The sequence below is a fragment of the Corvus cornix genome, chromosome 10 (genome assembly GCF_000738735.6).
Source record: "Corvus cornix cornix isolate S_Up_H32 chromosome 10, ASM73873v5, whole genome shotgun sequence".
NCBI classification, from domain to species: Eukaryota; Metazoa; Chordata; class Aves; order Passeriformes; family Corvidae; genus Corvus; species Corvus cornix.
In genome coordinates, this window is record NC_046340.1 from 13300625 (window position 1) to 13315096 (window position 14472).

The 14472-nt window shown below is 45.2% G+C and overlaps 1 protein-coding gene across 1 annotated transcript in view; it reads right to left on the minus strand.

The window, feature by feature from the left end:
- The window catches only part of RFX7 (regulatory factor X7), a 50171-nt gene extending 37499 nt beyond the window's left edge, over window positions 1-12672 (minus strand). Inside the window, exon 1 of the mRNA XM_039557598.1 lies at window positions 12374-12672. Within this exon, the coding sequence (XP_039413532.1) occupies window positions 12374-12522 (149 nt within the window). The 5' untranslated portion in view covers window positions 12523-12672. The remainder of the gene's footprint in view (window positions 1-12373) is intronic.
- Window positions 12673-14472: the final 1800 nt, after the last annotated feature.

Below are 14472 nucleotides of genomic sequence, written 5' to 3' on the forward strand. Positions count from 1 at the left end.
TTTTTTCCACTTGAGGAACCTGTACCCGATTGCTGACTCCCACGGAATGCAATTCTTGCAACCTCTTAGGTTTCCCTGTGCTGAGTAATGCTCTGAGTATCTACATGCACTCTCCAAGCACCTGCCTACTAAAAGGGTCACTCACTTCTTTCCTGCTAGATGGACATGGCTTCACTGCCATAGGAAAGGCAACTCCCCTCTCCAACCTGTGCCATGTTGCTCACTGGTACATTGCAGAACCCTCTCCTGTCCTTGACTTTTATCGTCAGCTGAAAATTTAAAGCTGAACATATGCAGGATGAACATGGCACTGCTGCCTGATGGTGACCACAGGTTCTTACAGGCATCCATCCTTCAGCCTTGCACCTGCACCGAGGCACTTCTCACTCACCTCTGCTTATCAGCTTCAACCCACTCTAGGCACAGAAACTGTCTGGTCTTGGCAAATAAAGAGCTGCAAGTAGCCAGAAGACTCTTGCCTATCTCAAAGGTCAGTTCACTGAATGCTAAAGCAATGTAACTCATCAGCTTTCCATCCTCTACTTCTGGGGGATAGAAAAAATAATCCACGTGGCAGCTTTTTAAATGGTTTGAAACCCTAAACTAGTACCTTCAGAAGAGTTACAAACACATGCTACTCCAATTCTCATGGATTTATTTTGAAACATTTGAGTTCCCCTAGCCTACAAACCAGGTAAACTTTAGTTTCCTTGCAGACTCAAAGGTTGTCTAAACCTGTAAGCTGCACTTGCTTAAAATTAAAGCTGCACAAAATTTAATTAGCCTAAAGCCTTGTCAGCTCATATGTGCATGCATCCGTATCAGTTTGCACCTACAAAGCTGAGTTTAAACACAACTGCACTCACTCCTAGGTGGCAAATTAACTGTCCAACAGGTACCTTACACAGCCCTGCAAGGCAGGACTGGCTGCTCCCACCTGGATCATGTTTGTCAGCTCTGGGGCTGCAACCATCAGGCCAGCCCAGCTCCACAGCAGCAGCACAGAGCTCCAGGGCAGCACTGCAGAACCTGCAGCGTGGGGCAGGCCAACACCATCCACTCCACCCACTGCCTCCTTTCCTGCCAGGCTGCCTCTGCAGCCATGATGAATGAACAAGTGAGTCTATCAGAATACTTCATCTAAAACCTGTTAACGAATGGAAATTACAAACAGCAAGCATCTGACGAGTATTTAATACCCACAACTTTAGCGTTCAGTTCTCTGAGTCCTCAGAACAGGGAACAATGCGTGCAGCCAGTTTGCTGCCTCTACAGGCAACCAGGGGGACAGGACCCAAAAACCTCAGAACTTAGCCATTTTCTTCTCAAGTAACATACCTGCTTTGCAGGCACAGCCTCATCCATAAGCATTTTGATATATATTTCAGAAGTTTTCATATTGTCATGGTTTTCTTTTGAAAATGCAGCAGAGGGCATGTGACCCATTCTAGTACAAAGTACTGAAGCCACAGCCACACAGGCCACTGAGTTTAGCACCCTATTCAGACAACTTACAGAACACTTGCATAGATTCATTATTCATAGCATTTATACTCCAAACATCCCAGGGAACTGCACAATTACACCACAACTTACTTAGTAAAAGAGTCAAAACCAGAAAAGGCTGTCCTTGATTAAATCTAGATCAGATTTCAGAAAAGCTGTACTAAACTTCTGACTTTCCAAAAATCGTAACGCCAGAGAATTATATTTAAGATATATGTAGACAGTTCTAAAGCAATACTAACTGAGGTCGCCACACTGTTGACATTCACCTGTAGGCTGCAGCACATTTTCAGCATCTAACAATACACTGAATTATGTTTCTGTAAAAGTTTCATGCTAATGTCACCCACAATTACTTGTCTGAGGGGTCCTTCCAGAAGGAGACATTGCTTAAGAGCACAACAGAATTAATCAGTCTGGATTTTCATTCCTGTGAATCACATCATGTGTAAACATTCCAGTGGGAGAGCAGATGTCCGCATTAAGAGAATGAAAATGTCCTTTCCTGATTATTAACACAGTTTGATTTCAATTTTCAAGGTGAACTATATGCTGCTTTGCCACTCCTTTGCTCAGCAGCTGAACTAATCAAGACAAAACTGCAGCTCACCTGAGTTTGACAAATTCCAGCAGAATACAACACACTCAAGCTATCTCCTGATCCTACACTGGACCTCACCACAAAGCTACTGCTATTTAAAGTACTCAGCAGTAACTAAGAACTTCACTAAAGTGACAAGAATCACTGTGAAGTGACAAATAACAATTATTAGTTTTGCACTGCAAACACTTACCCACTGCAAGTATTTTCACCCTGAACAGCTGGAGCTACTCACCAACAGCACCCCAGTGCACACATGGGTGATTTAAGCGTTCACAGAAGGGCTTCCACACATGTGAACCATGGTACGCATGACCTAAACTTTGGTTTTCAATTAAGTTACAAGTCTCACCAACTTTATTGTACAAACCATGGTGATATATGAACCCACATTCCTAACTCCTCCAAGAGAACCAAGCTAGCAAGAAAAAGAAGCAGTCCATGCAGATATGTTCCATGAGAGCTAAATGGGGACTGCTTAAACTCACTGGTACTAAATACAACAAAGTATTTTGTGTTTCGTTTTTATTCTTAGCCTTAGAGCTCAGGACTATTACCATTTTTTTAGCTGCTATTAACTGAAAACTGACTACTCAGTACATTCAGGCATGGATCTACAGGGTAATCAGACAGCTGGCTTCTACTCAGAAGTAATCAATAAGAGATAGGTGTGTGGATATCTTTGTGGAACACAGACTTAATTATATAGGTTACCAAATCTTAAGGGTCAGCATTTTGGCATTTTTTTGAATGATAAAATGATGTTCAAGATTAATTTTTAACTGAAAATTCACTATAAACTGCATTTAGACAAACCTTTGTCCAGTGTAATTAAACACACACAAACCACCAGCATTTCCAAATATTTTATTTGATTCAGCAAGCTATCTCCCAAAATTTGATAGGTTATGTTCAAAATATCCTTTTCCAGGGATATTTTTAGCATTTTAAAACTATATCTATCATTCCAATTTCGCTCACTTGTTGAATGGAAGAGGAAAATACACTTTTCCCTCAGCTGCCACTTCATTTCTCAACTTTTTAGGAGTCAGTGATTGAACTATACCACTGGAATCAAGCATAATGAAGGTAATGCAGAGCAGGCTCCTGGAGCCAAAAGCTGGTTTAGCTCTTCAGCAAACAGTGGTTCCAGGTGTGCAGCTTCCAATTACTGCCAGTGAGTAACCCGACTGTCTTTTAAATATCAACTAATTCATTTAGTTTATATGACCACTAACAGCAACTGTAGGCCCTCATCGTTTATCATGCTAATACATTAAAAAAGTCAAACCATAAAGAAAATAGACCAATTTTTTATACGCCCTTAATGAAAGGAATTTTGTCACACTTTGTCAGAGCTTGGATAAAAGGTTTTTGTGGCCCAGTCTGACTCCCACAAGATTAGTTCAAAATTATTTTTGGCCTTTTCTTCAGACAGTCCCATCACAGCAGAAGGAGCTGCAGCTTTCACCAAGGGCTGGCTGGCCTCACAGATGCCTCACCCACAGCAACCAGCTTCCACAGAAGCAGCGCATGGACCACAGAGCAATCACTGATCTTGCACTGAAGCACAAGGCATCTGAACCAAGCAGGGTGTGGGAGATGGGAGCCCTGAGTGGATGGTGCCAAGCACCAACAAGCACAGCTCTCTTTGGCAGAGCATCCTGTGTGCTCTTCCCAGGAAACTACTGCCTTCACACCCTCAGCACAGGCAACAAACTGGTTCTGCCAGAGGATGTCCAGCCCAGAAGTAGAAGCTTTGAGTCTCAATTTCAGATTGCCTCCAGACACCGAATTCACACAGGATCCAGAATCCCCTTGCAGAATTCTCCCCCTGGTTTAATAAGCAGCCAAGCCTCTTGAGTACTTTCCTCCAATGAATTAGCAATAAAACTAACATGTGGTTCTGGAAAAAGGAGTTGTCACCATTTTTCAGAGCAGATTAAAAAACAAGACTAAAATTCCATCCACAAAAAATATTAAATAAATGTTAAAGCTTTTCAGTTTAGAGGCCTTGAAAGAGTTACCACTTGTGGTACTGAGTAAGTGCCTTTCCAGTCTGTATTTTACTGTAGCAGTGTCTCTGAAGAGGAAGTCAGAAAGACTACTCCAGATATTTTCAAGAAGGCAGTAAGGCAAACACAGGAGAACAAACTCCCCATCCTATTACAGAGCACACTTTGCTCACAAACTAATTCTTGTTTGTCCAAAGGATGCTTGTGGTAGATACTTACAAGGCAACCTCGTTCATACTAAGAAAAAGTTCCAACAGTTTGTATTGCTGACCACTTTAAAAACAGTTATAATTCACTGCTTTATAGGCAAAGTCATGAACTGTAATTCCTACTGTCCAGTGCAATCCAGCTTTTTTATGCACAGGTGTTCCAACAACCTTATAATGGCACTTTGGAATTTCTGACAAAGAAATACAGATTGCCTGCATGCCTGTGAGGCCATCCATCAGAAAGGACAGCCATCGATCATGGACCCTGACATTTAACCACAAACTTCCTCTCAGGGGGAGATACAAACATGCCTCATTTAATAAACAAGTTCTCCCCAGGAACAAGATTTTCTTCCCAAACTTGAAGTACCTGACAATGGGCAAGTGATAGCACTCCCGGCCAGCTCCAGGGAAAAGCTAAGCAGGACTCATTGCTGCGGAGAAACACAGGTACACCTCCAGAAACCCACGGACACACCCCCTGCCCTGGAACAGCCAGTGCTGCCCATGCAGGGTGTCTGTGCGTTACAGCTGGGGAGAGACAACAGCTCACATCACACAAGCAATAAAGACAATAAATACAATAAAGACAATGCCCCTCACTGAGTGCAGGTCCCACCAGCTAGAGCCACCCCATCCTCAGCCCTGCAGCAACACCCGGCCTCCCCTCCCTTTGACAGGTACAGTGTCACCACAGCAACCACAAGCAATTAAAAAGAAGCAACAAGGAAAATATTTGGAAAGTTTTGAATGGTTTTTTCCACTGTCTTAATGATTAAACATTCAACAACACAAAACACTTGGCAGCTTACTGAAAGCCTCTTGATGGCACAGCAGCCGATAACAAGCATCCTACTTGATGAAAGATAATCCTTTTTCCATTAAATCAAGAAAGCATTAAAATTGAGATATGGCTAACTCCATTCGGAACAAAACAAAACAAACCCTCAAAACTCCCAAAGATCTAATGGAACACCATAAAACATCCCGCCACTTCCAGAATTTTTAGATTTAGGGGATTCTTCTTGCTGGCTTGAAAGCACCAATTTGTGCTGGCCTTTTGCTCAGGCTCTTGCTGGGTGACAGTGCACTCACTGCTTTTTCACCTATTCAATTTACCTTTTGAATCACCTGCTGATAGCTTTGTAACACACAGTCCAGCATTCCACCTGGACTGCTCCAGAGGAAAGCCAGGAAGCTTCCTCCCTATCCCCGTTGCCAGTTTAAAAATAAAGAGTTCCTTATTTATATAAGAGGCTTTGTAATATTAGATATTAGAAAGGCTTGAACCAAAAATCCAAATTTGGATTCCGATCTGAATTTTGCAGCTCTGGCCCTTCTCCAAATACTTCTGTTTGGCAAGCGGCTGAGGAGAGTAACAAGAGAAGGCAACATACATAAGTTATGGGATCTGTATAAAAACATTAAGCTCAACCCCTGCTCTCAAAACTACACACACACACACACACACACACACAGAGAAAAAGACTAACAAAACCACCCCAAGCTCCAATTAATTAAAAGATTAATCAGTGCTTCAGTGTAAGTCTGATTACCCCAACCTGAGCAGTACTGTCATCTCACCCAATTATACAATTTTTTTCTGATTAATTTATACAGTACCCAGAAACTTTTAGGGAGGGTTTCCAAGTGTTCTTCTCAGGTAGACATTTGGATTCCTACTTGGCAAGGGCATACAGACACATGTAAATCACACAGAACTCTCCCAAGTGGCAAGCAACCCAGTTACAGAGGCCTGGGATGACAATCCTGCAATTCTGTGCTTATTAAGAACTCATTAGAACTGCTGCTCTGAATCACAAAGTCACACCATCTAACTTGCTTCAATGAAGAAACTCCTGCAGTGGAAAGTAAAATGTTTATGAAACAAGGAATTGCGTATGTTTGATGCTGTGAAGTCAACAATTCCATGCACTCCAATGCATTCCAAATGAACAGCAGTAAAACTTCTCCAAATCTTTTATTACTTGAATAGTGCTTTCCCCCTGTATAGTTTTTAGATTCTATTGTTTCAAGAAACAAAGACAAACAAAACCCACAAACAAGAGTGAAAAATCCACTCTTCCTAAAAGCAGGTTTATAAAGACCTTTTTTCTGCAAAGCTATTCCCTCCAACTTGGAGCCAGGATATTCAATAAAACCTCAGCTCCATTCTCCAAAGGTTACATAAAGGTCACCATTCATTTTACTCAGGTTTATTTTCTAACCTTGTAAAAACGCCTGCAGACCAAATTGGCTTCCACACCTGCTGACCTAGAAACTCCACCACTGTGGCGGCCGTGCCCCGTTTTGGAAAGTTGCTTCTCCTCCCACGCCGCCCTGGCACCGACTGCTGCACCGCTGACCTGCCCGCTCCTGGCACCCGGAGGCTTTCCCAACAGCACAGGGATGCACTGCAGCAGGGAACAGCAAAAGCATCTGAATGCTGCTTTGCTGAGAAGGAATTCTTCTGGAAGGCTTCTCCCCAAAAGAAGAGTTTCCTGTACACAGGAATGTGTAGTAACAGGTAACGGGTGCACCTGGCCCTTGTTCAGAGGAGTGGAAGGTCTCCAAACAACCCACAGAGGCCATCTTCAGGAGAAGTCATCGAGCTGAGAAAGTGACAAATGGTGTAGGATTTATTCTGTCCAATTCATGAGTTCTGCACCACAGATGGCTACACCCCGGTTTAAAATTTGTTTGCAGTCAGAGAATTAGGCACATGAAGTGATGGGATGGATTGTTTTATGAAAACATCTTTCCTAAGAGCTGGCCCTCACCTCAGAAATGCATTTTTTTTTCCTCCACAATAACTACATGGGAACTTGTACAGAACAAGGTGGAGTGAAATGAAACAAATTCCACTTTCTGTTCCTATCCATTTGGGGAAGCAGAGTGTGAAGGAGAACGACAAGCTCCTAAATGCTTTGCCCAAGGAGGGGTGACCTTCCCTGAAATTTCCATGAACTACTCTAAAATATGGTCCACAGGTCAATTTTTTCCTATGTATTTGACTGCTTATACACCATAGCAGGCAATACATTCAGGACAGGCAAACCTCCCCATCACCTGGAAACAGTGGAACCAAAAAGCCAGGGAAAACTGAGTTAGTGACAAGAAATCTTTGCAGTTTTACACATCATCTCTCAGCTGAGGAGCTCAAGGTCCTTTTTCAAAGGAGATAAACACACTTCTGATGTCGCATAGATTTAGTGAAATGAGTGCAGCCTGTACACCAGTCAATGATAATGATTTGATTTTCCTCACAGAAATCAGTAATCTGTAATTGAAGAATTATAACCTGTGTTTCTCACCTCCAACAATGAATTAACCAGGATGAAGGAGGGAATGACGGCCATTGCATTTTGGGCTGAGGACACAGAATAACCACAATTACTCTGTAATCAGAGGAAATTTTGAGTTCTCTCAATTTTGACAGGCTACTTAACAAAATACTGAAGGTTACGTTGGGGTTTTTTTCCTTTATTTCCTGTCTCCCTCTCCCAAGCTACGAGAAAAAATGCAGATGGATTGGTTTACATGTTAATCCAACTTGACTCAAGAAATATTTGTTTTAAAAAAATACATACAGAAATTTCAACTGCAGAAAAAAACTACCAGAAAGGTATATCCACCTGCATTTGCTAAAAGCCTGAAACACATACCCCTCAAGCTTCCCTCTTCATTGCCAGGCATTTTATCAAAAATATCAAGACTGATATCAATTTTTTCTGCTGACCTAACTATACAAATAAGTAGCAATTCTTATTATGAAAAACCTTGACTGCATTTCCCAAGTTGCAGAACATTTGCTCTGCCAACAGCTAAGTGACAATCCACGTTTGCTGACAATGCCTAATGAGGAGTGATGGATGCAACTGCAGGAGGGAGCAGGAATGTTTTAAGTCATAAGAAAGAATGGAGCCTTCCAAAGATTCGAAAACACTGGTGTTACAACCAGCTAATCTGGTTTTCTAGCACAATACCAAGAGCCCAAAACTAACAAGGGCACAATTCACCTCCTACTCCTTCTTCAACATGAGACAAACTGGGCCTTAGGACTCATAATTTCGGCACTGCCTGGACTCGCTCATGGTTTTCCAATACAACTTCTAGCTATAAGAGTGATTTGAGGACAAAAATTATTGGTCAGAAACCCACACCCACGTCCAGCTGAAATGGCTGCAAATGCAATGCTTTGTGTTTGCCACTCCACACTGCCTGGTCCTCAGCTTGGTTTACACATGAGACACTGGGGCGGGGAAGGACAGAAATTAATCTCTCGAGCAGAATTGCTATATTCAAATCCTAACAGATGCTTTTAGGACAAAAAGAGCTGAGATGCAGGCAAGGTGAAAGAAGCTGGGGCCAATCCATGCACAGATGCAAGCACCAGATTACTATTTACAACAGTAAACAAGTGCTCATTGCAGAATCATCACCAGTTATTCGCAACAGTGAACAAGAAAACAAACCTGTCTGTTCCTTCAGTGTTCACAGCTACTGGATTTTGGATTAATACAGTGAGTGGAGGGATTAAATTGCCTAAAACTGTTGGTCTTTTTCTTTTATGCCAGTGATGACAGACCCTCAGCTGACACCACCCTCCCTGGGCCATCTCTGCATTTCAATCCTCATGCCACGCTGCTTTTACATCCATACTTTGCTGGCTGTCTTCAGCTGTAAGATATTCCTTGGCAAGTCAGTGTGATACTGAGTAGACTCTGTCTTCACCACCATATGTTTGGGTACAGAAACATCATATACAAATAACACACATTTGGTAATACAGCACCCTCACCCGAAGAAATAATTGAAACCCCATTAGTCTATATGCTCAGACAGCTGACTAGGGAGGTTTTCCCGCCTCGGGCTCTAACGTCTGGACAAAAAGCTATTAATAAATATGAAAGGTTTAATGAATCTAAAGAGAAATAAAAACAGACAGATTAAGGCCCAGTGTCCAGCGAGGACCAGGGCAATTTACAAACCCACCCATGCCGACACTAATCAGCCAGGCTGGGCTCCCAAAGACGTGTTCTCTCTGTCTAGACTTCTAATCCGTCAATGGGAAAAGACATCCAGTATTATTTCTGCCTGCTTCACCCACACCGTAAGAACACATCCAACCGCCTCAGCAACTCACATGCACAGCACAAAACAAAACCAGACACCACTTTGCTGCATGTGTTCCAGTGGGGCAGGCAGGACACAAATACAGATAGACAGTGATGAGCTTCAATTACTGTAACCAAATAGCAGTTAAATACCTGTATGGGATGCTGCAATGCAAAGAAATACTTCCTGATTTGTTCTTAAGCACAGCTAGGTCACTCCTTTATCTTCCCCTCCTTAGCTCAAACTAGTGGTCACTTTATATGCTAAAAAACACCCCGACCAAAAAAAAAAAAACAAAAAAAAACCAAAAAACAAACCACCAAACCCAACAGACTGGACACCTAAATTGCACATTTTTAAGTCTTCACTCACCACGTCTGCAAATGCAACCAGCAGGACATAACCTGTTGTTTCATACAAGGCACTCCAGATGTACACAATTACTTAATATGTTTTTGTCAACCTACATTTTAATTTAATAAACAGAATAAACTAAGTATGAGTTGAGATAATGAATAGCTCATTGTCCCACTCGCGGCCTGCATCACTCTCTATATTTACATTTGTCTGTAAAGTAGAGGGACAAGCACAGACTTGTTTGTGATCCTCAAGTCCAGTATTTCAGTAGCTGCTATATTTTGCTATACTACTATTTTCATTGACAATACAATTTGAAAACTGAATCCTTTTAAAAAACCAACCAAACAAAACAACCCTGTAACAAACACAACCAACTAAAACCCTCCATCCACTATGCACAAACACGTGTAGGAAAAAAGGAGGTAGGGGGAAAACAACAGAATACTGATCTGGATGTGTTAAACCCACTGGAAAGCAAAGGGGAAACTGAATGCACCAACCTGCCAGCATATGAAACTGGCACGGCAAGGGAAGAGGGGAGGAAGAGGAGGGAAGGAGAAAAGAGGAAGCTCTGCTCCACACATTACAGCTCGTTCTGTTAACAGCAGCATATTGCCATTTTCACAACCAGCCTTCCACAATCCCTCCCGCTGTTTATCCATCACCAGCACCCACTGAACAGAGAGCAGACCCCAGACTGCCAGAACAGGAGACTTTTCACTGTTTACTGGGGCGCAGTGTGCACAACGGCTCCAGCAGTGCTCTTCATCCTGGGTGCTCCAGAACAACCACCGCATCTCCAGGAAGACGCAAACTAACGTTAAACTCCAACCTCAAATGAAGACTGCTTAATCACAACAGAGAAACATAAGATTTGAAGACATCAAAAGAAAAGCTTTTCTTATAAAAAAATAACCTTATCTTCAAATACTGCATTTCAACAGCACAGCCTGCAGGGAATGGATGCTGCCTGAGAGCAGCAGGGAAGTTGAAGCCCGGTGCAGGAAGCAGGTAGCCAGGAGGAACACTCTGTGAAGGTGAGGAACGCCTGTGAAAGTACCAGGAGACAGGGCTGCAAGGTGCTGGCAAAACCTCTGCTGGTCACAGGCACTTGGCACCAGGCAAGCCACTCACCCCGGGCAAAACGCTACATTCCTTCGTAGCAAATGTGGGCTTGGGCTATTCAACAAGTTCACCTGAATCAAACAAGCAGCTTTCATTTCAGAAGCTAACATATGTGCTCTTTTTCCTTGAAAAGAAAACCCACAATAAAAGCAGAGGTTTTACTTAGTAGCCATTTTGTCTTCAACTTGGACATGATACCTAATCTGAATGCAATGTAAACATGCTCTCCGAGGCTCATTTCCAAACAGCATGTTCATGCAAAGAGAAGAAAACATGAAAAGGCCACCATTAAATACCATAATATATTAGGAGGGTGTGAAGATTTCATGATCTAGAAAGACAGAAAATTCTGCAGTTCATATTCCTTCTCTAGGTCACATTGCAGAGAAAACCAAAACAAAAGGTAGCAAGTGTGGATTAAGGAGAATGAACTATTATTTACCGTTTAAATAAATAAAAATAAAACAACTACCATCCCAATAATAAATGCAATTTCAGTATGCCATGCAATAAAAGAATCTGAAGGTAAAATTATATTTAGATTCTCTTTATTTTCTAGTGACATTCATTCAAACCATACAATCTAACTGTAATATGACGTAATATGCAAGACAGATCAGTATGTTTTTCTTGGGATGAGTATATGTATAAAATACACATGGTGTGTGTGTATATAAAGGAAAACATTATATGAGTAACCTGTATTCACAACTCCTAACTTTCACTACTCTTTATCAGTGCCCTCAGCCAAAAGCAGCTTTTAAAAACATACATAAAATACAAATGCTGCAGGTGACAGCCTCTTACAGGTATTTAAGAAAAAAACAACAAAAAACGATAAAGTGCTTTATGTGCAGCAAGCTAAACTCGATTCACCTCGTTCCCTCAATACACATAAAATAAAATTCTTAATTAAAATGCTGGTTTTACTAGGAATTTGAAATTTTAGGGGAAAAAATCAACAAAAAATAACCTGGCTTCCTATGCAGAAACTTGAAAACCATCGTAAGCTCCAGCCGAAACTGCATTTGAACTGCCTGACTGGGACTTCAGAAGAGCAGAGGTTTACAGAAGGCTGGACAATCGCACCCTTCCTGCCCGGCTCCGCAACCCCCGCTGCACCAGCGCCGTGGTGGGGGCTCATGTGCGCGCTACAAACACGGCCGGGAGCGCCGCGGGCCGCGGAAGATGCGCCCGGCTCCAGCGCCCGCGGCAGGTGACCCGCGCCCACCGCCCCACCACAGCCGGGCAGCGCCGCCGACCGCCCGCACACGGGGCTGGTCCTGCCCGGGTGGCATCACCCGCGGGCACGGCTCGGCCGCGACCCCCGCCCGCGAACACGCGTGTGCTCCGCGCTGCCCGCACAAAGGGGCCGCGCCCCCCCCCCAAACCCACGCAGCCCCCCGGCCCTTGCCCCGCTCCCCCGGCCCGGCCCTTACCAGATGGAGCTGCGGATCTTGTGCTGCAGCGCGCTGGCCTCGCCACCCTGCAGCCCCGGCACCAGGGCCGGCAGGGCCCCGCCGGGGGCGGGGGTGCCGGCGAGCCGCCGCGGCGGCTGCCCTCCCTCCGGCTGCTGCTCCTCGGCCATGGGACGTAAGCGGCGCTGGCCGCACTAGGCCTCTGCCGCAGCGCTCGAGTGAGTCGCCTTCCCCCGCTGCCCGGGGGACATCACGGGCGGAACCCGTCCCGCCGCTACGCCGCAGGATGGCGAGCCCGGCCCGCGGCTCGGCGCATGGCGCCCGGCCCCCGCCGCCCCCGCGCAGGGTCGCTCCGCGCTCCCCCGCCCCGCAGCAGCACCTGGCCTGGCCTGGCCCGGCCCGCCCCGGCCCGCCCCGCGCTGCTCCTCGCCCCGCGGAACGCCCGTGCCCGCCCGGCCGCCGAGTGCGCAGGCTCGGCGTGCCCGACACTCGGGCCGCCCCGCGCCGCCGCCGCCGCTGCCGCTGGGGAGGGGGCTGGGGCCGGGTCCGGGACCACGACTGGAGTCGGGGGCGGCGAGTGCAGCGAGAGCGGGGGGGCGGCCCCTCCGCCAGCCCCGGGACCCCGGCCGCGGTGGGGAGGGGGTGGACTGCGCCCGGAGCGGCGCAAATAACACACGTGTGTGTGTGTGTGCGCGTGCCTGCCTGCCTGTGTGTGTGTGTCCCCGTGTGTCACAGCGCCACACAGCCGTGCGGCACACGCCGCTGCCCCGCTGTCCGGGCGCGCCGCAGACACGTGAAGGCGCTGCGGCGGCAGCAGCATTACATCAGCTGCGGCACCGCGGCCGGGTGCGCCCCGCAGCCCCCGCGCCCGGCCCACCCCTCCGCCGCGGCTCGTAACAAAATAACAAGTGGCGCCGTGCTCACATGGCCCTGAGGAAGCCAGACACCGGCACGGGCGGCGGTAGGCCGGGCCATCGCTTGTCCTCGGGCTCCCTGTGTGTCCCCTAAACATAAGTGGGGCTGGGCTGCCTTTACTCACAACCTTTTTGTTAACAACGTTTTCCCAAAATGTAAATTGTGCAGCTAGCACAACTGCTTTCTCTAAACGACGGGCACAAACCATATTTCTGCTCCTCGAGATCGTGGCTTTCCATGTAAAAAGCCAGAGGAACTGCACAGCCTGGGATAGTGGACAGGTAAATACCTAAATTCAGGGACTCTGATACAAGGTGACCATTATTAAAGTAATTATTAGGAGTTGGACTCGCTGACCCATATGGGTCCCTTCCAACCCTGGGTATTCCATGGTTATTGTTTCTCTTCCTACTAGGGTTATGGAAACAAAGACTGCTCAAGCTGCCCCCCCTGTTGCCCCTATTTTCCCAGCCACTCCAGTTCTGGTCTGTTCCCACTGGAATTCACAACTTGGACACTCAGCCCACTTGGCAGGGGCATGGACATGCAGGTACCCCCCTCTGACACAAGGATGGAGTGACTCCCCAGCCTGTGCAGATCACAGAAAATGTGGGCTTAAAGGTGACTAATAATATAAATATACACATGGAGACACAGCATTGCTAAATTTAGGAGATGAGTATTTTGTCATCAACCAAAGCAAAGGCCTTTCAAAAATAAATATTTGCTTACGTCTCCACTGCTCCAAAATCAGAACATTAATGGCTATGACGATGATCTTACCCTTACAAAACCTCTCATCAGAAAAAAACCTAAGCTCTCTTGTTCTTGCCTCTTATTAAAAACATTTTTTAACGTTAATTGAAAATTTCTGAAGGTCATCCAAAAAATAAAGAAGAAAAAAAAAATACAAGTAAAACTGTAATCAGAAGTAAACAGAAAAGTAATCAATTTTAAATCTCTAACTGCTAGGCTTTTTGCAAGAAAACTGCATCACTATGCAGGTAAACTGGCACAGGAAGACAAGGGTGAATGTCCTTGGTGATATTTTCTAGTTTTGTGGCAATTTCCACTTAATAGCAACTGTATCAACACAGCCAGGGTTGCTTCTGTTGAGATCTTTTGTTGGACTCTGTCACATCTGCCTAGTCAGAACTTAAGCCACAGGGATCCAAGCCATAAAATCATTCTGGCCAATGCCTATC